This window comes from Aquila chrysaetos, chromosome 20, assembly GCF_900496995.4.
Source record: "Aquila chrysaetos chrysaetos chromosome 20, bAquChr1.4, whole genome shotgun sequence".
Lineage (NCBI taxonomy): Eukaryota > Metazoa > Chordata > Aves > Accipitriformes > Accipitridae > Aquila > Aquila chrysaetos.
In genome coordinates this window covers 1,077,270-1,104,625 of record NC_044023.1, presented here as the reverse complement: position 1 = coordinate 1,104,625, position 27,356 = coordinate 1,077,270, and the positions used below count along the sequence as shown (strand labels likewise).

Sequence of the window (27,356 nt, the reverse complement as noted above, 5' to 3'; positions counted from 1 at the left end):
TAAGTTCAGTCAATATTTATTTTCTGCAAAGTAAAATCAAATAACATTAATGTAAACATACGTAATACATAAATATTAACTCAATCCATTAAACCTTTGTGTACCATGGCACTGAACTTAATGGCAATTGTGTAACTTGAAAATAATGTTGCTTGCCAATGACAGAGGTTTCTAAATCAACAAATACATTTGAAAACAAGAGAACAGTTCACAATATAAAAGCATAGTACCTGAAACCAAATGCTACAGTACGGTCACACAGGAGCTGTTCTTTAGAACTGTGTAGGTAGAACAATTGTCACTAAAACGCCCTCTAAAAAATAAAATGCTTTGTTAATAACTACTATTACCTAAAATTAGGTAAATCATGCCAGATAGCACAAAATACAGTAGCTGGAAAATGCAAAATAATTTGGTAGGCCCATCTAATTCTTCAGCATAGCTGTGCAGAAATCAAGAGGGATTCTCTGTTCCTTCCTTAAGATTTTTTCTTTTTTCTTCCAGTGTTTGTTTAAATACTTTTTTCAAGGTATTGTAAACATATGGTCCATTTTCAGAATCGAAGCTAGTCTAATAAAAAGGAGAAATTTAAGTTCAGTTGTTAAATAGATGTCATACAGCAAAATGCAAAGTAGATGACCAACATTTTTTTTAAAAATAGTTTTAAGATTTATCAAAGAAAGTATGTGTTTCCTGATGGAGTACTTAATGCTAAGTATTTTCAATTTTATGCTGACTAGACATTAAAACAAACTAGTAGAAGGAGAAATGTCATGATTGTTTTAACAGGTGACATGTCTGTAGACTTACAAGAGATTAGGAAGCAGTGTGATGAATGTTCTGTTCAAATAATTTCACCTGCTGAATCTGAGAAGAAAGCAGCTCTGAGCTCAGCAATAGCAAGCTTTACCTGTCACTGATACTAAATGATTCCAAAAGCAGAAGTTAGTTACACACACCCTGTATTAAGGGCCCAAAATGTAACTGAATTGCAATGTAATTTCAGAAAATTATTTAATCTGATGGAAAGACTCCAAATAGTACAGAATCTACCAAAGCCTTTAGTAATCTCACCACTTAAAAATTATCCTTTCCCTAATTTGTAGAAGTCCATGAATTGGCAGTGATCCAGAAATAGAAAAATGAGACTAAAGGATTAAGGCTGTAGTGACAGAATTTAATTTTGTTGAGAATATTTCCTACGCTTTCTGTAGGCTGATTATTATAAAATGTAAACTCTGAAATAGATAAGCATGAGTACACTAAGTGTGAATTGTGAATTATTGTAACTTTTCTCACAGAAGCCTGCTCTGTTGATTCACCCTTCATCATTTAAAACAAATAAATATGATGTCATGGACAAATGGTTACTTGCCTTAGTGAAAGCTTTAATAGCACGAGCAAGTAAGGCCTCCTCCACATCAGCTGGTAGCATTTGCAAGTTCACCACGCAGTGTAAAATACAAAGGATAGTCTGACACTGTTCCTGGTGGGTAAAAGGAACAGCAGCTCATTAGAAGAAATATTTTTATGAAAAACATTTAACTTTCAGTTTTCGTTAACTGCTGTTTAAATATCAGAATGTGCCTTCCTGTATTGAAACCTTCAGGTGTAGAACTTGGGGAGGGAATTTTCACAAGCGTAAAAAGCCTCTACATAATTACTTCAGTCATGATGGGAGAAACTCTTCTCTTGTAGTGTACCACAAACTGCTCTAGAAATTTCTAGGAGGTCAGGCACGCATCTGGAGACTTATTTTTCAAGGTCGCCTACACGAACAGTAGCATTCATGTGAATTGGCATAGAAAAAGTGAGATTTGATCTTTTCAGCCCCAAATGCTATGCATGTTTAGGGCTCTTCCCCCAGCTAACATAGGACGATCTGCATCTCTGTCCTACCGAGTCTGCTTCACCATTAAAGGAAGCTTGCAGAAAGACACCTGGGCAGTGCCAGCAAGAATGCATAAAGGGAGCAACAGTATCTTTGTGGCTGCTAGTTCCCACCCCTTTTCCAAGGTAGACTGATCTCCACACTGGCAGGTCACTTAACAGTGAAAATTAAATTAAAACTTGAGGGATTTCTGGGAAGAGCAGCTAAATATGCACCTGTACACAAAAGGGGCTGACTGGCTGGAGAGCAGATTGGCAGGAAAGAACCTGGGTGTCCCAGTGCACACAAAGTTGAACATGAGCCGGCAATGGCCCGTTGCAGTAAAGGCAGCCTAAGAGCATCCTGGGCTGCATTAGACAGAGAGTTGCCAGCCGGTCAATGGAGGTGACACATGTGGAGTGCTGGGTCCAGCTCTGGGCTCCTTGGTACAAGGACATCGACATACTAGAACAAGTCCAGCAAGGGGCCACAAAGATGATTAAGGGACTGGAGCATCTGTCATACAAGGAACCTGCTCTAGTTGACTCTGTTTTGAGCAGGGCATTTGGACTAGAAGATATCCAGAGGTCCCTGCCAACTCAACTATTCTGTGATTCTGAAATAATATAGGATAAAGTAAGGTAAGATAGAATTAATATTTTTAAATTTAAAAAAAAACCATAATTATTATTCCTTTCCCATTCATTTATAACAGGTGTCAAGCAGTTATTTTTTATTTAATACAAACAAAAAGTTAAAACTCTGATAGAGTGGAAGAATGCTTCAGGAAGAAACATGATGTTTTTAGATGAACTCAGGAATTCTGAATGTCATGTCATGAAGATGGTGACTGCACATAAAGTTCTGACCACCTATTGATTAGAAGCTGTGTTCCTGGATATCTAGAGGCTGTTAAAAGGGGCCCTATTTTCTTCATAAATACTTTGGAAACAAAGAATTCCCAAAGAATTAGGAAAAGAATTTGTGTAATTAAGAGATCAAGAATAGAGAAATTTTTTTTTTTCTTTTTTAATTTACCTCGCATCTATCCCTTTGGGGAAAGCACAATTTAACAGTTTGGATCAGAAGTACCTGTTTTTCACAGGCATTTCAGAATACACATGGCCACAGTTCTGATTTATGGAGAATACTTTGGCCTGGCTTCTGATTCCTTGAATTGGCAAATTCTTCCTATTCCTTGCCCCAGCTCTTCCAAAGCTGATGGATTAAGATGTTTGCACAGCAAGTATGACAACCATTAAGCACAGCTGCCAGATGTGACATTAACGAAAGCCATACATTGAGTCACAGAGAAAAGGTTTCTCATTTTTGCCTCTGGGTCTCAAACTGCAGAATTTGCAGGGAAATATGCTGAAGTTGAGCTTCTACTGAATGGTGTTCAAAGACAGTATCTGGTATTTTCTTATAATACTCATCATCATAGTATTGATTACCACTCATAGTATTCAATACCAAAATAATCCTCATTCTGATTTTTAGAGAGATTGAAGTTGCCTTTTAAAAGTGCAATTCCCTTGCCTAAAAGGCCATAAATGAATAGTTTTAACACACATTAACAAAATGTACTTGACAGTTAAAGAATAAATTGACATATATAATATCTACCTTTCTCAGTAAGTAAAGTGCATCCTGTGATTCTGTGCAATTTTTTGCCAGCATGTCAATATCACCTTTGGATACAATAGGTTCTTTCAGCTGCTCTATCCAGGACCACATCAAGCTACAGAGGATAAAAGGATCTCTCTCGGTACAGATTTTATCCCAAGCTCCATCTCGAGAATTCAGTTCTTTCTTAAAACAAAACAAAACAAAACTGAAGATGCATCATCTATTTACTTTTGCCAACATTCTCTTTTGATTGTAGCAGTACGTGGCTGCTTATGTTCCAAGAAAAAAAGAAGACTTAAGGGTTACAAAAAAAAAAAAAGTCTAGCTTTTTCCAAAGCATCAACATTAATCAGCAGTAATACAAGTGATTCTTTAAAACAGAAGAATGACATAAACCGGTGCTGCTCAGAACCTTCCAATTATCTACTAGAATACATAAACCAGCTTTGGATTCTAACTTCAAAGCAAATGTTGCTAGGAGGATTTGGGTTTGAGGATAAGCAGTTAAGTTTCAACTAAATTCTTCTACTTTTACACATAGAATCCTCTGTTTAGTTCTGAGAAAGCACTGATTAAAAACAACACAGCTCTACCTTAAAACCTGTAGTACCTTTATGCTACCAGAAGCCAAGTTACAACCACAGATAACTGCATTAATTTTCACTAGTTAGTAAAATGAATTAACACAACCAGAAACAATGTTATAACCTCCTGCTAGAGACCAAAATTTGTAGGTGCATTTTGCTTGCTTTTGGAAGAACTGGCCCATAACTGACAAATACAATCATTTACTGAACCACAGTATAAACTGTCCCAACGTGCCATTTCAAAGCACATGGTGGCATTTTTGCCATTCTAGGAATTAACCTAGGTGAAATATGCAGAGCCCATAACATTGAATCAAGTTAAAAATTACCTGCCACATTTCTACCTTCTGCTTCACTTCATCCTCTCCCAAAAATTCATTTATATCTGCAAGTGCTTTTGCTGCCAAAACTCTTCGGGCTTCCAAACTTAATTCTGACTGCAGAACAATGTGTGGAATTGTCTCTGACGCATCTTTGCTACCTTGGCTTTCATATCCAATGGAAAAGTTCACTTTAGAAGAAGAAGAAGAATCAGAGTCCTCAGAGACATAGACTCTTCTGCTATACATATTAGTCTTGTGGTCCTTCCTATGACCAATCTCATTGGTAAAATTATGCCTTGGTGTTCCAGGTTCCCTGGTATTATGGATAGATGCTAGACCTGAAGAAAAGGTTCTGCTGCGTTGTACTTCTTTGGTAGAGGTCCTTCTGTGATAAAGTGAGGATCCACCTTTTTGTCCATCCAAATTAAATTTACCTTGACTCCAGAACATGCATGTATTACGCACTAATGCTTCTTTGTTTAAATCCAACTGTGGCTTTTGTTCACCTGTGGCAGAACACTCCTCACCACTGTTCTGCTTAAGTTTGTTGCACAGTAATATCTGAGCAGGTACTGTCCATGCAGTTTCTCCTTGGTCTAAAAGAAACTCAGTTCTCCTTAAATCTGACTCACTATAGCTTAGACGCCTTTTCAGATGAGTAAGAGGCTGAAGGCATTCCACATTCCTTCTTTTCCAAAGAGGATCACATTCATGTCCCAGGGAGAAAAGAGAATCCTGGGTCTCGAAAGTGGACGACTGGGTGTGGGAGGAGTCTGACGTATCACTGTCCTGCCTTGCGAGTTCTCTATCTAGCTGTGTGGACACCAACTGAGACACAGTCTTTTCAATTTCAGCTGAGAGATCTGGTATATCTAACAATTCTGCCTCTATCACTTGTCTGTTTTCAGCCAAGTCTAGCAACAATTTACAAACTAGATGAATAAGTTTTGGCACATGTTTGAGATGCCTACTCTCATAACCATGGAGCAGATGTCTCTGACGGGTCAGGTACTGGGACAGTGTCACTGTGTGTGCCTTGGGCTCACAGCATGCAAATACATTTCTCAGAGGAACCAAAAACTGAGTGAATTCTCTGATGCATAACAACTGCCCTCTAGTCTGAATAGAATTAGGCCTTTTTGCTCTGACAAAAAGAATTGCTTGATCAGCACTCATTCTTGTTGCAAAAACTAAGTAGCAAGCTATTAGTACACCTGGAAGATATAAAGACAAGCATTAGTTGAAGAACTATCAGACTAAAACAAATACTTAGTGGAACTACAGGATAAAAATATAGGTAAATATACAGGCTTTATGCCCTCTATTATGTGATGCTGTTACCTAAGTATAGTTGCATTGGTTGGACCACAGGATAGTAAACCCATTCTCACTACATGTTCAGTGAGAGCTAGTTTCTCCCCACAGCATCTCTAGGAGTTCCATCATTTGTGAACACAGGAGCAATGGTGGCTTCTACAGGAAGGACATGGGCAAAAAGGTCTTGAAAGACGTAAATGAAATTTTAGCTGCTCCACCAAAACTATCTGATCTAACAATGAGTGGCAGGTTTGTAAACATGTAATAAATGCTGGACAATGAAAGTGCACTATGTGAATTTTTCCCACCAAAAAGAAGCTGTCCTGTTTGAATGTAACAGGGAATTATTATACAAATTAAAAAATTTTCTAACCTTACAGGCTTCTGTTTTTAATATACTAAAACTGATCTCCCCTAGCCATTCAGATAATTTTCACAAATTTGTTTAACATTTTTAACCATTTTATAGATGTACATTTTGCAATTATATAGAATCTAAACAAATTATTAATAATTTATAACCAGATACTCTTTTGCATTTTTAGAAAAACGGTTCTGTTGATCTTGCAGTAGAGCACATACCTGTCCGACCAAGTCCTGCGTGACAGTGAACAGCTACCCTCCCTTCCTGCAAGGCGAAAGCCATGACTTTTACCATATCAAGTATAGTAGTGAGAGATGCCACTCCATAATCCTTCCATCCAAAATTATAAAAATAAACTAAAATAAAAAGAGAGATAGTTATTTTCTGCCGTACCAAATATGAAATTTTCAGTACTATATGCAGAGGAGAGATGAATAATAATAAATGATAGTACTAAAATTGCATAATGGATCTTAGAATCTGACTACATATCGTTTGCAAGAGATTATTTTCCTCTTTCAGTGTACGCTTGCTATTGAAATTTGATAAATACATGAATCTAGCAAAGATTTGTCAAACTGAAGTTCCGCTAGAATGTAAAAGGTGTAACAAAACTGAGTGATTCATACAAAAATTACTGAGCTATATATAGGTAGAGGGTATTTTTTTCCTTTTAGAAATAAAAGCAGTTCTTCAGTCAAAAGGTGTTTCTTACAGAAGCGCTTTTTCTCATCTCACCATAATATGAAAATACAAAAATACTGTCAATACAGATGTCCTCAAATGAAATAACCTTTTATTGTCTAGATAGAAAACATGAATTTTACCAGAATTTGAAACACCATTAATGTATTATATAATTGTGAACTCAGAAGAAGAAAAATTTAACTAGCTGTTGTCCTTTCTTTATTCTGAACACTTGAACATAAAGTCTCCATCTTATTCTACATATATATGATCTTCAATAATGTGTTATTCTCTCTTGATTATATTTGGCAAGTTTCATGTTTACATCACATTTTGTGCAACACTTCTTACATAGCTGCTTTTAACACACAAGAATTCAAGCAAAAACATCTTTAAGTGCCAAAATCAATAATTAATGAGGAACAGCAGCAGGAGTGAACTTACTTCCAGCCTCCATAAAAGCTTCAGGAAGGTAGGTGAAGCCGCTTTCTTGTTCCAGTGGATTTCCACAGCTTGCATGCTCCCCAGGACGCTGAAGGTTAATTATGGTTTTTATGCCACATCTTAAGGAAGGAGTGGATGAGTCAAAGTATTATAAGCAGCCAAAATCTCATTATCCCTTATTTTCTGAAACACACATTTATTCTTAGCGGGCAATAAATCTTTACCTGTATATCGTTAAAATGAAAGGATCTTTATCAACAATCCAAATCTATGTTGAAAGAGAAAATGGATGAGCAATTACACTAGTAATCAGTACAGTAAATAATGACTAAATTTGTTACCTTTCAAACTGTTCAATAATGTTGTACTTTTCAATTAATTCTGTTGAGGGTCGAGCCATAGCCAGTATGTTATCTGTTATCCTGAGAAATTAGAAAAGTAGATAATAATATTGTTACTAATAATTTCCTGGGTATGAATCTACCAAAATAAGAATACTATGTTATATTCAAGAAAGACAGAAATACCTTGCTGATTAACTAGAAATTATTTCTCAAAAAGTTCTACTATCATATCATGTTAGTGATAAATCTTGTTAAGCTGATACAGATATGACATACCAAAAGACCATTACTGGAACTGTTTAAATGTCAGGCCAATGAACATACTAAAAAATTCTTTTGAATAGAAATCTGGACTCAGATCTCTGTTTGGTCCTTTAAGTTTTGTATGCTTCTGAATAGCATTTGCTGTTACAAAAAAATCAGTAAGAATGTAAAGATACATTTCATGTGACTATTACTGCATATGAATATGCTTTTGAACACATGCATTATTTCCTCTTCAGTAAATGTTTTTACTTTTAAATTCTGTTATGAACACATTTTAATTAATTTGCATTTTAAACCTTAGCAAGAACTGTCTATAACCCAGAGTAGTTTTTTAATAATTCATGACAGATAGGTATTTATTCTTTTGGATCTGAACCAAAATTACTGTAAGTCAACAGAAATCTTTCATCTTTACTGGGCTATGTACAATGGCCATTATGGTTTACTGTTAAGCTGTAATTCTGAATCAAGTTATCATTAAGTTTCATACTTAGCAGTAGCTGATCTAAAAAAAACCCCATTATTTTCCTTTGAATTGTCTCTTTTTAAATACAATCAATGCAGTTACATTTAGTGAGAGTAAATGCTGCTTATTACCAAGAAGAGTAGAGCCCTTTAATGGCTTGCTCCTGCTCACTCCATCGAGCCGGGTTTTCATACTTGCAAGCACGTCCACCACATGCCATTGAGCACTGCATGTGACCAGGAATGACATGGCGAAGGCGCTCCCCTACTTTAGTGTATTTTGCTGTCGGACGCCTTGAACTTCCTAGAACACAGGCAAAAACAGATTTAGTAAGGCAGCTTAGAAATTCGTCTCCACCTTAAAAGTATCAGTTCAACCTTAAATTGATGAAGTTACAAACAGCATAAATATATGGAATATATATTTAAGGCTCATTTTTCAACACAGACTTAAACTAAGAATTCTGAGGGGGAAAAATTGCTTGCATTACTGCAGAAGTTGTTTTTTCTCACAGTAACTGGTTTTTCTTATTAAGTTAGAGGTGTGTGATATCCTTTGCAACATTAAAAAATGTCGCGGTCCTCTTCCACCTGAAATTGAAAATACTTAGCCATATACTTGGTGTATGTGTGAATGTGTGCTTCTATTTTATCTATTCTTTATAACCAAGCTATTAGAGTGAAAAGCATATATTAATCCTTGAATAAGGAACCAGTGAACAAAATATAAAATACAGGAAAAAAAATTTTAAACCCAGTATTTTATGCATATATATAAATATATATATATATAAAAAATATCTAACAGAGCAAAAGTATAGTAATTTAATACTGAGAAAATACCCAGAACTGCCAACAGTCTTAATGAAAAGTACTTTACTTTTTTTTTCAGGAAAAGTTGCATCCAGCTCCTCAGGGCTCAGAGACGACACTGCCACCATAACCCGGTGAGTCGATGATGAGAGCACCTCTACAACTGAGCTCCGGCGCCTCTGGATTATGCGAAGAAGGGGATCGGAGGAAGAATGCCTCCGACCCTGGAAAAAGTTGCTAAAAATACTCACTGCTGAACGCCTTCGGGGTGAACCCTGCATGACTGACCAGCCCCAGATACTGTCTAGGAAGGGTGCCGAGGATGCACTGATCAGAAATCCAAGTTGCTCAGTGCTGAAGTTGAGGAGAGCTGTGCATCCTTCTGTATGCTCCAGCAGCTAGTCTGCATGGGCTGAGCTGTCTCCATAGTAACTAACAATGAAGGCACTGCTGCCAGTTATCCTTGGGCTGCTCCATTCTATAGGAATTGAGTCTGTTTGGGACAAACCGTTCTGCTGCTTGATGAAAATAGTTTGCATTTCAAGCAGATAATTTTGAAAACGGACTGGGAACAACCAAAACATTTTCCATAAACAATGTGAGTATTTAGTTAGTTGTAAATAACATGCATTCAGAACTCGCTAAGGCACAAAATACTAAATTCAAAAGAACAATCAAAACGTAGCTGTAGGCTCTGCTTCCTGAGAAATCTGTAAGTACATTATACTCCCCCACCTCTTGGTTTAACATTCCACAACCACCTCTCCTCCTCCACTTAGTTGCTCCAAAATGCATCATTAGCTCTGTAATGATTGGGATTAGTGTGTTCCTACTGAAATGGTTCAGTACATGATGAATTGTAGACTGTTCACTCTGGACCATTCATATCTTCTAACAAAACACAATTTGTTATTCAAAACAAAAGGCTTATTTTTTTTCAGGGCACAGCTTTTTTATTAAGCAAAGCTGTTAGCCCTACGGACTGAGATAAAGCAGATTATGGGGAGGAGGAGATGTATCAGTTGAGTGCTTTAGGCTTTTGAAGGTACGTATTAGGTAGCAAATTGCCTCCCACTTTGCTTCCAGTGTGCCAAGAAGGAGAATGAGCCGGCCAGAAAGACTGCAACACTCAAAAGCACAAAATTCTCATGCAACCATGTGGAGGACAGACTATACCAATGTGAAAAAAACTTTGTCATCCCATTGTCTGTGCATTAGACTGCACATTAACGAAAAAGACTGGGGAAATCAAGAAAACCCACCATAACTTTGTTCAATAAGCGAATTAATCCCATTGCATTTCCCTAAAGATAGTATATGTCTTCAGTCTGTGTTTCTTTTTGTACTACAAAACCAGTAACTCTTACAGAGGAATTTGCGTAAGAGAAAGCTCTCTTCTGATAAAAATTCATCAGGCGAAAATCTACTGTTTCTTCTAGGTACTGAATAGGAATTAAGTGACTGAATTTTGAATACTGCACCCTGGCTCTTAAGGAGATGTGGTTAAGGTTTGCTGTAGATACCAGGCCTGAAACATCAGTAGTGATGTTGTATGAAAAAAGGAAAATGTTAAAGCTGACTCTGTTAGCTGTTGCCTCAAAACTCTTGACTATTCTAATTCAGCAATAAAGCTGGTATCAAAAGGTGAGGAAATATTTAAATATGCCTTTTGGCAGGGGCGGGAGTGGAAGAGAAAGGAGATTGCTATTACAAGCGCTACCTATATCCAAGAAACATGAAAAATGTTTTCTAATTAATTATATTGCTTTCTTATATTTAATTCTTTTCCTCTTTCTCTTCCCAAAAACTTTTCTTCAGTGTATATCAAATGATAGTGGAGCCAGAAATGAGCAAAATAAAATGCTGCACATCATTATTTTCCTACTGAATCCAGCAGGATTTGCAAGTACTTACCCAAAATAGTAAGAAAGAATTACATCCTATAAGAGTTTAAATACTTTATTAGAAAGGGGAGTTTTGCTGAAGGTGTGTTTGTATTTTCAAAGAGCTAGGCAGTTTCTGAACACAAAAATCCCATTTCTTAAATTAAGAGATCTGACAATATGAAAGTTAGAAAAAAGCTCAACATATTAACACATTGTGGTGATGATAAAATAATGCAGTTTGCTTTTGTTAGAGACATTTTATGTTTATAATTGGGGATAATATTTCTGGGTTTTTTAATTTTCTATGGAAATTTTTTTTTTTCAGAATTTCTCTAAGCACTTTTTATGAATGGCATATCAGAGAAAAATTGTTACCTGAACTCATATTTGCAAGATATAGACTGCTCTCTAGCAACGAAGAATACGGTAGTTCATTTTGCAGCAAAACTCCTGCAGCCATTGCAGTACCTGTCAAAAAAAGTAGTATGTTCACTGAAAATCTACAACAGAACCTCAAAAATGCAACATTAAGCTGAGTACGTGGCAGCTGGTTATAGAGTTGTCCAAGGCTTAAGATTTGGGCAGTCAGACATGGACTGTACTTTCTTTTTGGTGTGCAGTCATCTCAAAATTCAAGAGCTTCGCTGCCTGTCCTAGCAATTCAAAGTTTAGTCGATTGTGTGTTTCAAGCTCTAGAGTTTGGCTGATTATGTACTTTATAACTGTGTGTTTTATATGGACAGGAATCACTCAACTGAAAGCATTTAATGTAATGCCATCTTGATTTTCTCAAATTCTTAAGTTTCAGCAAAGCTAATAATATCATAATGGCATCATGATTTCTAGATCACACCATTTAGATTTTAGTTGATACTTGCCAAACAGACTGTCCACAAGTTATATGCCTTCTCTGCTCTCTTCCCTCTGCTCCTTGTTTATGGTCTGTTGGCAAGTCTGAAGTCACATATATGACGATTCTCTAACAAGAAAACTGAACGCGAGAATCTGTCTAAGCAGAAAACAGTTTTTTCTCATGCTTTAATATAACTTCTAATACAAGGTAAGTCCTGCTCTGAAGACCTTCTATCTGACAAAAAGAAAGCTAAAGGAAAGCTGTAAATGTGAATATATTAATCAGTCAGTGTGATGTTTAAATAAACCATTTACATGGATCTTGAGTGGAAATTCTTACCCAGTATAAGATTACCATTCTGTTTCTCTTATGTCTGTAGGAAAACAGTTGCAAGTATAAGAAAGAAGCGTTCTTTTAATACCAAACTAAGTACGTCTCTGCTGTATGTATAACTACAGAAACTTACTAAATAGATAAACCTTAGGTCCTAAATTCTGCAAAACCAGTATTAGGATTCAGCAGCATAAATAGTGTTTTAAAAGACAGATTTGCTAAAATAAACCAAAACCAAAACCAGAAAACATTGTGGGGATTAGGTGGTATAACAGTCCTGTGCTGTGTTGAAGTGTGACTTGCTTGCTGTTCATTGTCCACCTTTTATCTATAATTCTATATATTTGTTTTTTAAAGTAAATATTTAAATAGATTCAAATAGAATTTCATTCATTCAGATACTACACTATCTACCACATACTTGAATAAATTATTCTTCCAACAATGCTAGTGGACGTTATTCCACAGAGCCACCTAGTGCAGCTCTGTCCTTTTCAAGATGCTTAAAGGAGGGAACAGAATACACGTACATGTTAATAACCCTTTAATACTGCTGTATCAGTCACCTCAAAAAGATGAGAATTACATTTGTCTGTGAAAGCCAAAAGGCCTTTTGAAACCTCAGTGATGCTCAAAAATGCATTTGTAATGTAAATATATTAATAAGAATATGAATTAAGATGATTCTTAATAAAGATTAAAAAGTATCTGGAGCATTTTCTACTCAGCTACTTGACCATGTGACTCTGCACTTTTAAAAGTCAATCCTTTAACAGGCAGGAATACTTGCATATAATTGCATTCTATTTGGAGCTGCTCCAAAAGCTCTATTTTTTTTTTCAGTGTACTTTGAAATCAGTAAGGGGTGGCTTTCATGATCAGAGGAAACTTTGTAGCTAAAGAAATAACTTTATTTTATCCCCAGAAATTCTTTTTAGCGTTAATAGAGTTGAAGTAACAAAAAACTGTTGGCTTCTATTTCTCAGCTTGTCCAGACAATATACAAGCATTTGAAAAAGACATGTCTCATCATATGGGCAGCAGAACCACCACCAGTATGACTATTTAGTTTTTCCTATTTCCTTGTACTTAAGTGTTAGAAGAAATGAGATTAAATATCAGAGATACTTCTATCATCTAAAACTATTTTCCTTTTTTTTTTAAACCGGAATTCAGGGTGGCAAGGACTTTTAACTGAAAAGGGAAGAGATGAAGATTAATGCAGAAGATAATATACCTACAGTATTACAAAATACAAGCAAGATTGTTCTAAACGGCAGAGGTAAGCAATGTGTTTATTTGCTGTGTAACAAATTAGACCTCCCTCAATTTTATTTCAGAAGATATACCAAATCCATATTTTCTGTTCTGTATAACCAGGCAGTTCCAACTGACTTGAATATGTTGTCTGTGTGTCTTTCAGTTTGTTAAATTTACTTCCTAACAGGGTTTTTAAATTGCACAGTGTGATCAATGTAAGCAATTCCCGTATACTTATTTCCAAAAAAAGTTAAGTAAGATTGTGACAAATCACTCTACAGAGTGAAGCATTTACTCCCTTGAACAGATATAAAATGTTGTAATTTAGGACAGGAAGTACACGTATTTCAGTGTTGATGTTACTGGAGAGGGGTATTCCTCCACAGATAAAGAGAGTGCTAAACGTAAAAATGATGCTTGGGTAAAATAAACAACTCTCTCCTGATTCTTCTATGTACCAGATATTCTTAGTTTTTAAAAGGTCCTCTTCAGCATTTTGTTCATCACATGAACACTTGATAGATGCTGGAGAAAAAAACAAGCCTGGAGCATTATTCCAGGTCATGGTCCTCATCAGCTGAGGGAACTGAGTCACATGGCAATCACGATACCACCTTAATCAGATCTGCTCCATTATCTCTGACATGCATTTCTATTGCCATGACAGCAAAGCAGCTGGTCTTTTAATTCCCGTTTCCCAGTTTAAGAAATGGAATGGTGTTTCAGGTGATGTTCCATCTCTTTATGTTTTATCAGAGGAAGCAATGTCATTAAGCGTGCATAAACAACACAGCTAATGAAACCAAAACATAGTAAAAATAATGTCTCCATTGTTGGCTGACTGAAGTAAATAGCAGTACCACTTTGCCCAAGGAAACAAGGGCCTCTTGAAATCATGATACACCATTAGATGTCAAGCACTAAGGGGGATATTTCAGGAGGTCCCCTCCAGGTGTGGATTTTATACTTGTTTTGATGTCTGTATTTCTGAGGTGGGAGGGTTTTTGACTTTTGAGCAGACCAATTCCTAACAGAAAGGATAGAACATTTCTTGTTTCCTGTTGGTTGCACCGTTGATTCACTTGTTGCATTTGGTAACAGCTATCAAGTCCTACTCACTGCTTCATACATGCAGAGAGGTGACTTTCTTGCAGAGGAAATACTGCAAGCATGCTGCGCTGTCATAGGTGAGATCACTCTGTGTTTCCACTTTCAAGGAGTGAAGCAGCCTCTTGTCCACATCCATTTCCTCTGGAATAAAAGCACTGCTCTTTGTAAAGTTACAGGTTGAGTAAAGTGCCATGAAGCAAGTAGGACAACTGGGAGATCAGGGATCCACAACAAAGCAGGTTCTGCAACTAAATGATGGGCAGATTTACAAAGGAAGAGCGTAAAGGAGGCATACCTTACTAGTTCACACAAGCAGGCTGCAGGACGGCAGCAATGGGGTTAGCAAATTAGCAACTGGCTTAGGTGTCACTGCCTTGTAACAAGGAAGATTCCTTTTTAGTATTTCAGGATCTGGAAAGCAGTGGCTTCCAGTCAGTAAGCTGAATTTTTGCTCCAGAATGAAATGAGAGAAAGCAGCAATGTCTAATGTTTTAGCAGCCAGAAAACGATTATATAGCCAAAAAGAGATGAGACAAGAAGATGCTGGTCTCACTCTAACTTAGCAATTAAGATGGTTATTTAATAGATGCAATTACTATCCTTTACTTCAGAACACGTTTTCAAAACAGAGAGAAGAGCTTGCGTTCTAGACTGGAACGATTCCAGTTGGGGCAGTTCAGCTGCCAGCAGGAACAGTAATCCCATTGTAAAGCTCCCCACTGCATTTCTGTGGAATGATCTACTAATAGTGAGGTCCCATCTCTCCAGATTCGTGTGGATTTGGTAAACAAGAATACGACAGCAGACCACACATTTCAAAAGATTCATTTTATGTATTAACGTGAAAAAATCTTGGATAAGCTTTCAATTTTAAAATATCAGTGTATAAGAAAAGTTATTTTAAACCTCAAATATATTCATACAATATAGGCAAATGCTGATGCTTATGCCTGTCACATTAAATTTTGAGGTTATTTTTACTATTTTCTTTCTTCTAAAGTGAATTTGTTCTCTCCCTGTTGCAGTCACATGTAAGTAACTACCCAGTACCCAAATTTTTAAAGGAACATAGTTGACTACAGACTACAGGTAGGGGCCATGTTAGCTTAGTACCTAAGCACTCAGGTAACAGCTCTAAAATTTACTCCGTGGCCTGATTCTACAGGTACTTGTCTTCCTATGAAGCTTTGCTTTTGTGAGCAGTGCCACAGAAGTCAACAGGGTATTTGTGTAAATGTAATATCCTATGGGATAAAGTTTCATTGCCAAAATGCAAAGTTCTGTAAACTGCACTAAGATGTTTTAGATAGATAACTAAAGCTAACTTAGATAACTAAGACTAAGCAAAAAATATAATAGCGTAAGGATGACTGTTTATATTTAATGACATGGTTAAGAGCTACTAAATTATAACCTGGTCTCTAAATTTAGGTTTTAAATTTGATGTTTTAAGATTGGCAGATCATGAGAGTTTTTAACAGAAAAATCTTCTAAATTTGCTGAGACATAGTTAGTCACTTCTACAGGAAGCATTGGTAAATGAAATCGTGTTTTGAATTACAATAGACTATCTAATTTTAACATTGCCAGGAATAACAAAGCATTTATTTCTAAAGTTTTGTAAAAATTGTAGATAACTGGTTTTTGTTAAACTTGATTATTATGAATACTGAAACAAAATGCAAAGGCTGTTGTTCTAATGTATATATCAGTAAAAAAGCTCGCTGATAGATATTTCAGAAATACTTAAGCTACAATTAACAAAAATCTTGAAGGCAGTTTAGCACTGAGCACACATATTTCAGCAGGCACACACCTCAATTCCCCAGGCTTATTTGAAATTTGAAATGTTTCCTACCTATAAGTAAACATTGAAAAATTGGAAAAAGAAAATAAACACATAGATATAGGACAGAGAGAAGACAAGGTAAAAATTAAAACAAATTTTCGTATAGTTTAGTTGTATGTAATTTACACAGCAGAACAATACTACAGCTGTTTTAAAACTCCAGTGATTTCACTGGGACCACAACCAGACCTGATTTGTTATTTCTATATGTGTTTCTTGCCCTCTGGGAAAAAAAAAATTCCCCATCTGTTTTAGTAAAAGGTGAATGTCATTTAATCATTAAGTTTGATATTTACAAATGACTGTAACTGCTTTCACGTACAAAAGAGACAAAAGAATGTAATTCATTAGAAGATTATGTAGGTGTTGGTCTGGTGATTCAGTATTTGCTATTCATAGCTTTTTTGACATAAATAGCAAGAAACTGCAAGCTAAACTGATGGACAGGTCTACCAATTGACTTGATTCATATTATTTAAGTCAAGTCAGCTTTCTGTGGTAGTGTTAAGTCAATAGTTAACAGAAGTTATTTTAAACTACCTTGAACAGGCTGGCAGCCAGTAATTACTATTGAGAATTATAAAGGAGATGGTATAAAATGAATATATTAACTGTTCTACAAACAAAACTGGTGACTCAGATATTCTTGATCATGAATATCATGTTTACTCTGAGACTATCAGACCTGTAAGACTGACTACATACAGAAGAATGAAATATTGTCAGTAATGCATTTTAACAGCATTCAGAAGTAGAAAAGTTTAAAAATGAACTCTGCAAGTTAGAGGAATTGTTTTTAAGTCTCATAGTCAAAACCATAGTAAATTTACATGAGTTTTAACAGTTTCAATAATTTCAATTTAACACCTTACCTGTTACCCTGCAAAAAGAACGAGCGATTGTTGACCCCTTCATTGCTGCAGTATCAACTACAAGAAATATATCGCAGGGAATTCACATTATACAGAAGAGAAGCTGAATAATGTTGCCACGGTATTTCCTGTAGTTAATTGGATTCAGGATGGTAATCTGGGAAGAGCCAGTAACTATCTTTTCTTAACTTAAGACTGTATGAGGAGTGCCTTACAGACTATGCAGATAATCATCCCATAAACTGCTTTCTGTGTCTGCCTAGATTTTAAAGGGATTGAGGCAAACAGGCCACACCAACCTGATGTTTTAATAACTGAATCTTCCATTCCTTTTTTTCTGTTCACCTCATTTTCCTATTACCAGCCTCAAGCAAATACATGTATGTGTGTGTGTCTACATGCATCAGACAACTACACACATCTCTGTAAGACAATTTTGTGAAGTTACATTAATCACAGTTAAATTGATACATTAATTTTGAAATGCCATGAAAAGAAAATCGGAGATAAATGTTTCATTGCTATCTGTGGCTACACCCGGAACAAAACATTTTTTTCTAGCCCAATAAAGCATAGAATGTCATTGAAGTATTTACACTGAGTATAAATTAACTGCATTAAAAGTAGTATCTCAAAACCATAACAAAAATAAATTCATCTGAATGTAAAGGATGTAATCTACTAAAAACCAAAGCAAAGATTTTGTTGATTTAACTAAATACTAGATAAAGTAACAAAACAAGCTACATAAAATAGGATACAATATCTTATTCTTACTAAATCAATTTCAATCACTAAATATTAGCTGACAAAAAAAAGGCTTTCATCTATTTCCAATACTTCCCTGCATGTCTTATTAAAAAATTCCTAGCATTAATTAAGCGCTACTCACTGCTCATCATTAAAAATGCCTCCCAGTTATTTAGAAACAAAATATTTGTGCAAGCTTCTGTGGCTAGGATATGTGTATTATTTAAACAAGCAAGGAGAGCAAGCTACAGGAGACAACTCAAGCCTGATGCCAACAACCTTACTAATTCCAAAAACGTAATCTCAGCTGAAGACCTGCCTTAATTTTGGCCAATACACAGATGGAGCATATAATAGGACTAAATTGTTTTGTTAATTTTCAGAAATAATTTTGTAGTCAGGTTTTTGCTGTATACTGCTAATAAAAATCAGAAGGAAGAAAAATCCAACTACTTTTCTATAGAATAATTAATTTACTGAGAACAGAGACAAATTAACAAAGTAGTCCTTAAAATTACACATCTAGTTTCTTACTAATCTTGCAGGGACAAAAAAAAAATCACATGCATAAACTAAACTGCATCCAGTCATTTTAGTAAACGGCAAACATCATTTTTATCTACATGTATGGACATTTGTACAAAAAAAAATTAAATACAAATAGGGCTTCAAAAGATTTGCACACAATTTTGGAAAACACACTAAGGTACTTAAAAACCTGAACAGATAGTGGAGCCTAAAATCCTACGTTGCACATCTTTTTTTAGTACGTTGGTAGCAGTTTCAGTTCCAAAGGTGCCAAGCACACGCAGCTTCCCTAGCCTACAGGTGGAACTGGAGGGCTCAAAACCTCCAAAACACTGATCCTTGCAGGTCCCTGTGTGACAAGAACTGGTGAACAGCCCCCACTGCCTCCAGCAGCCGTGTTCAATGCCAGGCTGTAAGCACACAGAATTATTATGCCTTCACTTACGTGTTTGTGAGAGTGGACCGCAAGCAGTAACCAAAGCACATCACTGCTTTAGAGACCCTGCAGAATGCAGTGTTGACTTCCTGGGAATTAAAGACCTTCAGCAGGAACCCATATTAGCATCATGGAAAATGTAGGGCAGAAAGAATTGGAGGTCAGGTAGTCCAACCTCCTGCTCAAGGCAGGGCTGACTCCCAAGACAGATCAAGCACTGACAGACTCCCTGTCTGAAGATCCCTGCACAAGTAACACTGCCCGATAGCAGCATCGCTTCTTGGTTTCATCACGCATTGTTCGTAGTCATTATAGAAGTGGCTCTAGAAATCAGAATCTAAGAATTATGAGTAAAGGGACACATTTTTCAAGCATCAGCACACAAAAAATGTGTTAAACAAATGGAGCATCTGGTAAAACGTTTTGTAGGAGGAAATGGAGGAAGTTAGTATTTTTTTTAGTTGACTAAAGAACAAAGCAGCTTTGGATAATTAAGAAATATTAATTAAATTAAATTCTTGATATAAGCATAGTCTTTTGGGGAAAGTTCTAAATGCTCACATTTGAGAAGCTGTCACTGACATACTTAGTGTTTATTTTCATATCAATAATATAATAACACCATTTACCTATTTGATTCCAGAGGGGGCTTAATTCTTGGATAGCCTGGATTCTCAGTGCAACAGCCCACTGCTCTGCTGTATCAATTTGTAGGTGTCAGAGGTTTGCTGGGTTGTCCCTTAAATCTCTTCCTACATTCGTACTCTTCGGTATTAATGGCAGTTTATTCAGCTGAAGAACTGATTTTTTTCTAGTGATTTGCAAAGTTTAGCTAGTTCCAGGAATTGGTGCCAACATGTTTGTTCAAACAGGCTATGTCATCATATTTTTGTCAAGACGAGGCTTTGTGCTGAGGATGACTTTTTGGGGGAGTTAACCATTAGGCTGAAATAATTTGTCATTTCCAAGGAAAAAACACACAGAGTAGGTGGGATGCTAGTGACTAAACTAATAATTTTTATCTCTCTAGGCTTGGCATTTTCCTATTTAAACAAAATGGAGAAAATTCTATTGAACTATGACTGCCATTTAAAGATACTAACAAGCTTTTTAGGTAAGTATAACAGGATCACTAGGCTTCTGGCAGCTTATTTCTCTTGCACTGCAAGGGCTGCCTCATGGCTACTTTACAGCAGACTTAGCAAATCCACCTGTCCCATGACCTTAGGTACTAATTTATGAGATTATGCACGTAGAAAACTGTCCAAATTGTCTCATAAGGAGCTGGATGCAACTAAAATGTTTGACCATTGCTTAGACTGCACTGTTTTCATTGGTACATAGACAGAATCAAAACATCAAATTATCCTAAAACTTACAAGTTTACTAAACTTAATTTACTTTAAGGTTAATTTTAATTTAGTACAAACTATGTATTTAGATTACTAGCTGGCTTTGGACATTTCCAGCTTCACCTTTTGCTTTTTGCTCTTCTCATAGTTTGGATAATAAAAGTCAATTAATGTTGCTTTATTTTCAGCTTGTATTGAAACACTGCAGGGAATGCTTTAATTTTATGTAACTTTAAAACTGTATGAAATGTTATTAAAGACTTTTTGTAAGTTTTTGCCTTTAATTTTTTTTTAATATACATTTCTGCCCCTTAAGCATAATGCAGCACCACTGCAAATCAATCACAAAAGCAGGGTCAAAGCCTATATTTGGTAGACCTCAACTACACCAGCAGTGTCACAGTTGTGAGATAAATATATGTTTAGCTGCTTAATGAGATCCCAGAGCAGCAGCCCACCTGTGATCCCTGTCTTCTTTCATCATCTGTACTTCCAACAGTCTCTCTTTTCCTGTTTCTTCCACTGTTAGCTAAAAATGCCAATAAATTACAAAATGGAAATGTAGTGAAATGCTAGGTAAAGGCAGCATAGTAATATGAAGATTTCAATTCAAAAGACATTCTAAAACTGAAGAATTGTGTCAAGTATTACTCACAGGTCATTCAATGGACTTACAATGCAAAAGGTGACTACAAGCCTAGGAAAATAGTCTAGAACCTCTTTTTAGCCACCGGCTTTAAAATGAAAGAAAAATCACAACTTAACTAGATATAGATATAAAAAGGAAAGGAGAACTCTAGCAACCCCGTCTAGCTCTGCTTTGTGAGATAGCTCATTTTCTGCATCCATGACACAGCGGTATCCATATAGCCGCAAAACCCTCATCCAGTAACGGTCTACTATTGGTTGGTAGCTCTGTCTTTGAAATAGCTGGCAAATGTCAGGTTGCTGGAAAACAGAAATTAGGAAGAAATCCTTCTTTCATGAATTTTAGAACTTCTGAAGAGCTACCATATATTAAGCCAATTTGTGATGACCTTTGCAAAAGCACTGTTTAATGTACACATAATTTCTAAGAAACATTAGACCTGCTGTGGGTATGCAGAACAGTTGTCAAGTTTTTGCACAATAAAACTTAACTGTTCAAAAATGGCAGACTAGGTAAAGGAAAGGAGGAAATTTTAAGAAAATGAAGTAGCTCTACGGTAGCCAATCCTTTTATGCATTTTATCATGTGCTTTTTGCTAAGGAACAAAATGGTCAAGCTCTGTAACACAGGGAACTGTTTGAGTAAAGAACCAAAGAGGTCAAAGGAATTTAAAGCAAGTGGCCAGAGATCAAGAGTTGCAGGTGGCTGTATCTCCCTCATGTTCCTGTGATAGGATTAAATCCAGGAAAAACTCCAGAGTAGAGAGAAAACTGAGGAAATAGGTATGTTTTTATGTGTTTTTCTTATTTTCCAACAATATCCAAGATCAGGAGTAAAAATGTTTACAGATTTCTGTGTTTTCTTGAAAAAAAACCCCACAGAATACAAGGTTAGAAGTAATTTGGGTTCTGTTGTATATTTGCTTAAGGAATTCCAGAGTCTGAACTTTGTTTCACAAAGACACGGAAGATCTACGCCTAGGAAATGTGTCTGAGAAAGGAGTGGGGAGTCACTGTGTCACTGCCGATGGCGGAGGATCATGAGCCTGCAGGCATGGTGCCTCACACGGGCAGCTGCAGCTCGGAGGTGCTCGGGATTCCCACAGAGCTTTGCTGTGAGCAGCACCCTTCCTCAGATGGAGGGAAAGGACCTTCAATGAACTGCTTCAAACTAGGCAGGTAGTCTTTAACTGTACGTGCTGGTAACAGGAAAGAACTGAGTTCATTTTTAAATGTACTTCTTTTAAGGAGTTACAGGTATTAATTACCCTGTACAGGTGAACTGGCTGAGCACGTTGAGGCCAGCAGTCAGCAACAGCCATCCAGTTCTGGGCAGCCGTTAGCTGAGCAGCCTCTGCAGCATGGCAGAAAAATACCCAACCAGGGACTCTTCCAAGTCACCCGGTGAAGTAAATGAGAAACTCACCTTGCCTAGTTGAACTAAGCCTCTTTAAACATGTATGTCTTGAATTCTGAATTATACACTATCACGAAGAAAAATTTAAGTAAGTCAGCAAACTATACTCGCCATTGAGAAAAGTGGGAATATATTGCCAGAAACTGGGAATATATTTGCCAGCTAGTACTAAAAGACACAAGCAATCTTGCACCTTATCTGAGCACTTGCAATCCTTTTTATCTGTAGCATATCCCTTCCCAGCAACTAGCTTCATCCATGTCAGATTTCACAATTTCTACTCATTACTCCTCTCATTTGTAATTTTACTACTGTTATAAAAAAATACTCATAATGGTATCATTGGCTTTATGATGAAGTAAAATATTTACTCAAACATGTGGAAGAAACACTATTCAGATCAATTTATGCTGCCACCGAAGCAATCACAAGAGGATTACATTGCTAATTATATCTCTGAGGTGGTATTTTTGCAGCATCTGGCCCTGAAAGCTGTCTCCCTAACCTACTTAGCCTTTCTTGTCTTACGCATGTGGGTCCCTGTATGCTTCACACAAACTACTGATGAAAATAAGAGATGGAAGAATGCTTTCAAGCAATACATAATTGCAAATACTTAAATTTATTTTGTACATATTCTTTTGGGATTAATTACTCCACAGATGTGGTGCTCAGTTTTACTAATTAAGGTGCAGGCCTCCTGAAAACATGGCTCTTTCTAAGAACAGAAAAGCGAGTGAGCTGTGTAAAGAGAAAACACTTAAGTCTAGATTACTAACATATCAGGTAATCTTTCCTCAGTTTGTTTATCTACTGAAGAGTATAGTTACAGTCTGTTGGCAAAAGCAGTAATAGCTACATCTAAAAATTACTATCCTGTGTTTGGACTGAAGAGTATGCCATAGGCATGTCTGCCTTTTCAACTCCAAAGGGGACTGACTGAGCTGCGTTTTTTGAAGGTGACTAAGTGATGATTAGAGGTAGGGTACTGGTACAAAACATGAAAATACTGCTGCAAAGGGGGAAGCCGCTTTCCATCGCCGCTATCACCTACAGAAGCCGCGCTCCCCTGCGTTTACGGCCCTCTCATTCCCCGACTGACGTTCGTCTTGGCAAAGGTTAAATCCCGCAGTATTATTTAGCAAACGCTGTCAGGAAGGGCTGAATTATCTTAACAGTCCTACCTCCAGCAGTTACAGGTCGTTCCTCTGAAAACTGTTAGTGCCGGGCAAGTCACCCCGGAGGGAGCAGGGCAGCTCCCAGCCCTCGGAAGGCCGGGGAGCTTGGGGGGCAGAGAGGGGGTGTCTGTGGGTGTTAATTTCTTAATGGAGGGCCTCTACTCTGGATGTCACCGAGGCAGCGAACGTGGAACTGCCGGAGAACCTAAACTCAGTAGCTAAGGAAGCGTGTTTTAAGTCTTTTTTTGTCCGTGCTGAGCACACTGTACTCGCTTCCCTCAGCCGGGGGGCGGCCAGGGCGGGATGAGGCAGCCCCCCGCGGCCGCGGCCGCCGCTCGCCCCCACCCCCGCGGGCGAGGCCTCGTGGCCGAGGGAGCGCCCGAGCAGCCGCGTCTCCCCGGGGCAGGAGCCCTCGGGGCGCCGGGGGCGTGAAATGGCCGCTGCGCCGCGGAGCGGCCTCGCAGCCCCAGGCCGCCGCCGGGCGTGCCGCGCTGCCATGGCGACGGGGGCGGGCCCCGGGGGAACGGCGGGAGCGGGGCGACCCTGACGGGCCGGAGGAGAAGGGGGCGAGCGGGGCGGTGCTCCCCGCGGGCGGCGGCCGCCGCTGCGAGCAGGGGCGCGGAGAGGGCGCCGGACCCACCTGGCTCTCGCCGCGTCAGGCCGCCGCTCCGCCGCCCGGCGTGGGGAAAGGCGGTGCTGGCGGCGGGCGCATGCGCCGCCGTGAGGGAGCGGGCCGAGGGGAGGGCAGCGGCGGGCTGAGGGGAGGGCGGCGGCTCGGCCGGGGCTTCCCCAGCTGGCCTGGTTCCCGCCGGCCCGGCTCGCCTTTGCGCTTCCCCGGGCTGCCGCGTCCTGGGCTCGGCTTCAGAGGCGCTGCGGGGACAGGCGGCGTGGCACGAAGCCGGGCGGGGCGAGCGCGCGCCTCCTCTCGCTGAGGAGAGATGCCTGAGGGAGAACTTGGCTGCCTCCTGGAAGCTGCGGCGGGACGCCCGCGTTATCAAGGATCGCTCGTTTTCTTCCGAATCGGAGATGCGTAAGGGATCGGCGCCCCCCGCAGCCGCCCCCGCCCGGCCCGGGCTGGGCGGGAGCCAGGCCTTGGGTCGCTTGTAGCTGCCGCACACCGAGAACTACGCAAAACAATAGCGAATAAATTTACTGACACGGTTTAATGTTTTTAGCATCATCGTGAGCCGTTGATCCTCTCGAGTGGTTAAAGTTTGGAGACTTACCTGAAAGTTTTCAAAAGACAGTTTCTTCCCTTTCAGGTAAATTGTGCCTGCAGCTGATGGGCAGTTCTGACATTTACACCCCGAAAGGCCTCTGCTCCAGCTAACTACTGTGTATGTTGTGTTGTATCTTACTCATTAAGGGGTTTAGTGTCAGCGGTGAAGAGATGCAAAACAGACACGGGTTAGGGTTTTGAGAGGCTTACTTAAAAGTTTTTTTTAGCATTTTTAACAGGCATAAAAGGTACTTGCGTCTTGGACGCTGAGCAGAATAGGTTTGTAATGGTTTATTTTAATACTGGAGTTGAATACACAGTTGAATACGCAGGAGTAAGAAGAGCTGTAAACCTGTGTGGTGCATTAGTGTGCTAGGCTGAAACATATGTCTGCTGGGTAATAAGGATGGTTTTGGAGCGAGTGTCCTTGTGACACACTTGTGAAGTTAAGTTGTGGTTTTCAAGATACTTGCAGATTTTTGTCAGTATTATGTGTCTGTCTCATTAGCCACATTAGTACGTTAGCTTGTAGAATTAGCGCCTCTAGTATATAAATTACATAAACCCTAGCAGTGTTTACTTATGTAAGTGTTAACTTACATTTTTTTAAAGATAAAAACAGATTTGGGAACTTAGTGGAAATGCTGAAGAGATCCCTGTCGCTCCTTTATACTAAGCTAAAGGAGCTGTCAGCGTAGGAGACGCAGAGCTTGCTTCTTAAAATGTGTCAGTCCTATTAGTACTGAAGTATCTTAAACATGTCTCGTTTTTTGACAGCAATAGCATACTGCATTTCCTATAATAACTGATTTCTAAACAAGCAAAAAAATGGCTGTGACTCTTACCTCTGTCTCCGTTAAAAGACTCCAATGTGGTTTCCCTTCCCATATCTATCTGTCAGAAACTGTTGCTGAAGTTTACAAGTTCCATTTTTTAAATTAACTACAGGACACACATTTAGTGTTCAATCCTGCTGAGTGTGATTTGTGCCTTTGCCATCAATTATAATTCTCATGTGTTTAGGGTTTTGCTGGCCCAGAGCTGGAATGCTGAGCACGGCTGTGAACACGCCATGTGATATCTGTTCCCAAATTTTGTCATTATATAATTACATGAATAAACAAACTTCCTCTGTGCTTCAGAAAGAATTTATAAAGTTCATAAAATTCATAGAAGAAAGCATAAAGTTTTCTTTGTCTTGTTGTAAAGATACAACCACAGAGGCATACCGCACTTTTTGACATAAACGCTGGCTTTGTTCCTTTCTGTCTGAAATAAGGAAAAAGATTAGGGTTTTCACCACACCGTGTCCTTGGTCCGGCTCATGGTGCAGCTGCGCAAACACTTGTTCCAGTACAGTGGTGTGGAGGGGAAGGCACAGTGGAGGGGGCAAGCCTGCCTCTATCACCACTCATTTTGGCAGGCTGAACCCTGAAGGGCCCCTCAGGACAGTGGCGCAGAGAAATCTATGTTGCAGAGATGCTCAGAAATGTCATATTTTAGAAGATACATTTTGTTGTTCAGAGAATGAACCAAAACCAGGAGAAAACTCAGCGAGAGTAAGCATGAGGCTCCCAGATGCAGCCAGGAGAAGGTTATTTATGCTTAGTCAGAGCAATTGTATAGAATACAAGGGTTGAAACGGGGAAAAGGAAGCTTTTTCTCTTCCAGGAAGAAGCGTGAATTCAAGTTTGGTGATAATCCTAGGAACACAACGAGATTCTCTAATAGTGTAGGGCCGAGTTTGAACCTGATGCAAATGGAGTAACTCCAGTGAGGCTGAACCTGCCTACCATAGATCTGAGTTTTGCTGTTTAGATCTTACAAATCTTACCTGACTGGAACTTATTTTAGATCAGCACATGCCACCTTGTGGCAAATTAACATGATGCATCTGGTCTTTTTCCAACTCTGTAAAACACTTTTTTCTTTATTAAGGTTTTGCCCCTTTTTTCATATTCCTTGGGTTGCTGTGGGGGCAAGATGGGTTTTATCTCCAAAGTTCCTGTGCTTCATTTCGGTAGTTGCTGCATAGCTTGGAAATCCCACTTATTCAACGTGGTGGTATTTTGCCACATGATGTTAGGCCAACTTAAAGTGTGCTTTTCAGCAAGGTGTTCTGAGCACTTTCCAATTCAAAGCTAGCAGCTAGCTGAAGAATAACTGTATGGGGATAATCTGTAAAGTAAGATATTGTAAAGAATATGGAATGTTTACCTTTAACCTTTTACCTTCATTTCTGCATCCTAATTGTTCATGGTCCTTACCTCTCTTGCACAAGCACTGGATTTAAATGCTTTATTCCTCTTTTTGTTTTCTGACTTCCCACTTGCTCACTGGGGATAGCAGTGTTCTTTTCCAGTCTAAACACAGCCTTTACAAAGATGATTTCGGTTTTCACTACAAGCCTTTCATTTGCACTGTTTATGCAGGCACGTCACGCATTGTACAATATCTGTCTTGTCTGCAGTGAACATCAGTGCAATGGGAAGGGAACAAAAGACTATGAAGGATTATCAGCAGATGTAACGAAACAATGCCAATAGCCAGAGAAA

The 27,356-nt window shown here is 38.4% G+C and overlaps 1 protein-coding gene across 6 annotated transcripts; it reads right to left on the bottom strand.

Moving 5' to 3' along the window:
- Positions 1–24,336, bottom strand: PTPDC1 (protein tyrosine phosphatase domain containing 1). Of its 6 annotated transcripts, none has more exons than XM_030043493.2 (10): positions 24,223–24,336; positions 11,372–11,464; positions 8,430–8,601; positions 7,563–7,643; positions 7,222–7,340; positions 6,309–6,446; positions 4,416–5,623; positions 3,497–3,682; positions 1,376–1,486; positions 1–570 (listed from the first exon to the last, which is right to left on the bottom strand). In XM_030043493.2, exons 2-10 carry the CDS (start codon positions 11,454–11,456, stop codon positions 454–456), a joined length of 2,217 nt encoding a protein of 738 aa, XP_029899353.1. In that variant the 5' UTR covers positions 11,457–11,464; positions 24,223–24,336; the 3' UTR covers positions 1–453. The 6 variants fall into 6 exon arrangements, with proteins under 6 accessions (XP_029899353.1, XP_029899352.1, XP_029899356.1 ...); XM_030043492.2 differs by lacking the exon at positions 24,223–24,336 and adding an exon at positions 17,274–17,423; XM_030043496.2 differs by lacking the exon at positions 24,223–24,336 and adding an exon at positions 17,274–17,414 and having other exon boundaries at positions 4,416–4,597.
- Between the last annotated feature and the right edge of the window lie 3,020 nt (positions 24,337–27,356).

Bases quoted from the DNA above. Each gene is read 5' to 3' on its own strand.
- PTPDC1 (XM_030043491.2), bottom strand. From the start codon at position 9,391: ATGCAGGGTTCACCCCGAAGGCGTTCAGCAGTGAGTATTTTTAGCAAC. The intron at 8,602-9,177 runs GTAAAGTACTTT...CCTGTGTTCTAG, and splicing joins AACTTTTCCTGAAAAAAAAA to GAAGTTCAAGGCGTCCGACA. The intron at 5,624-6,308 runs GTATGTGCTCTA...TATATCTTCCAG, and splicing joins CGCAGGACTTGGTCGGACAG to GTGTACTAATAGCTTGCTAC.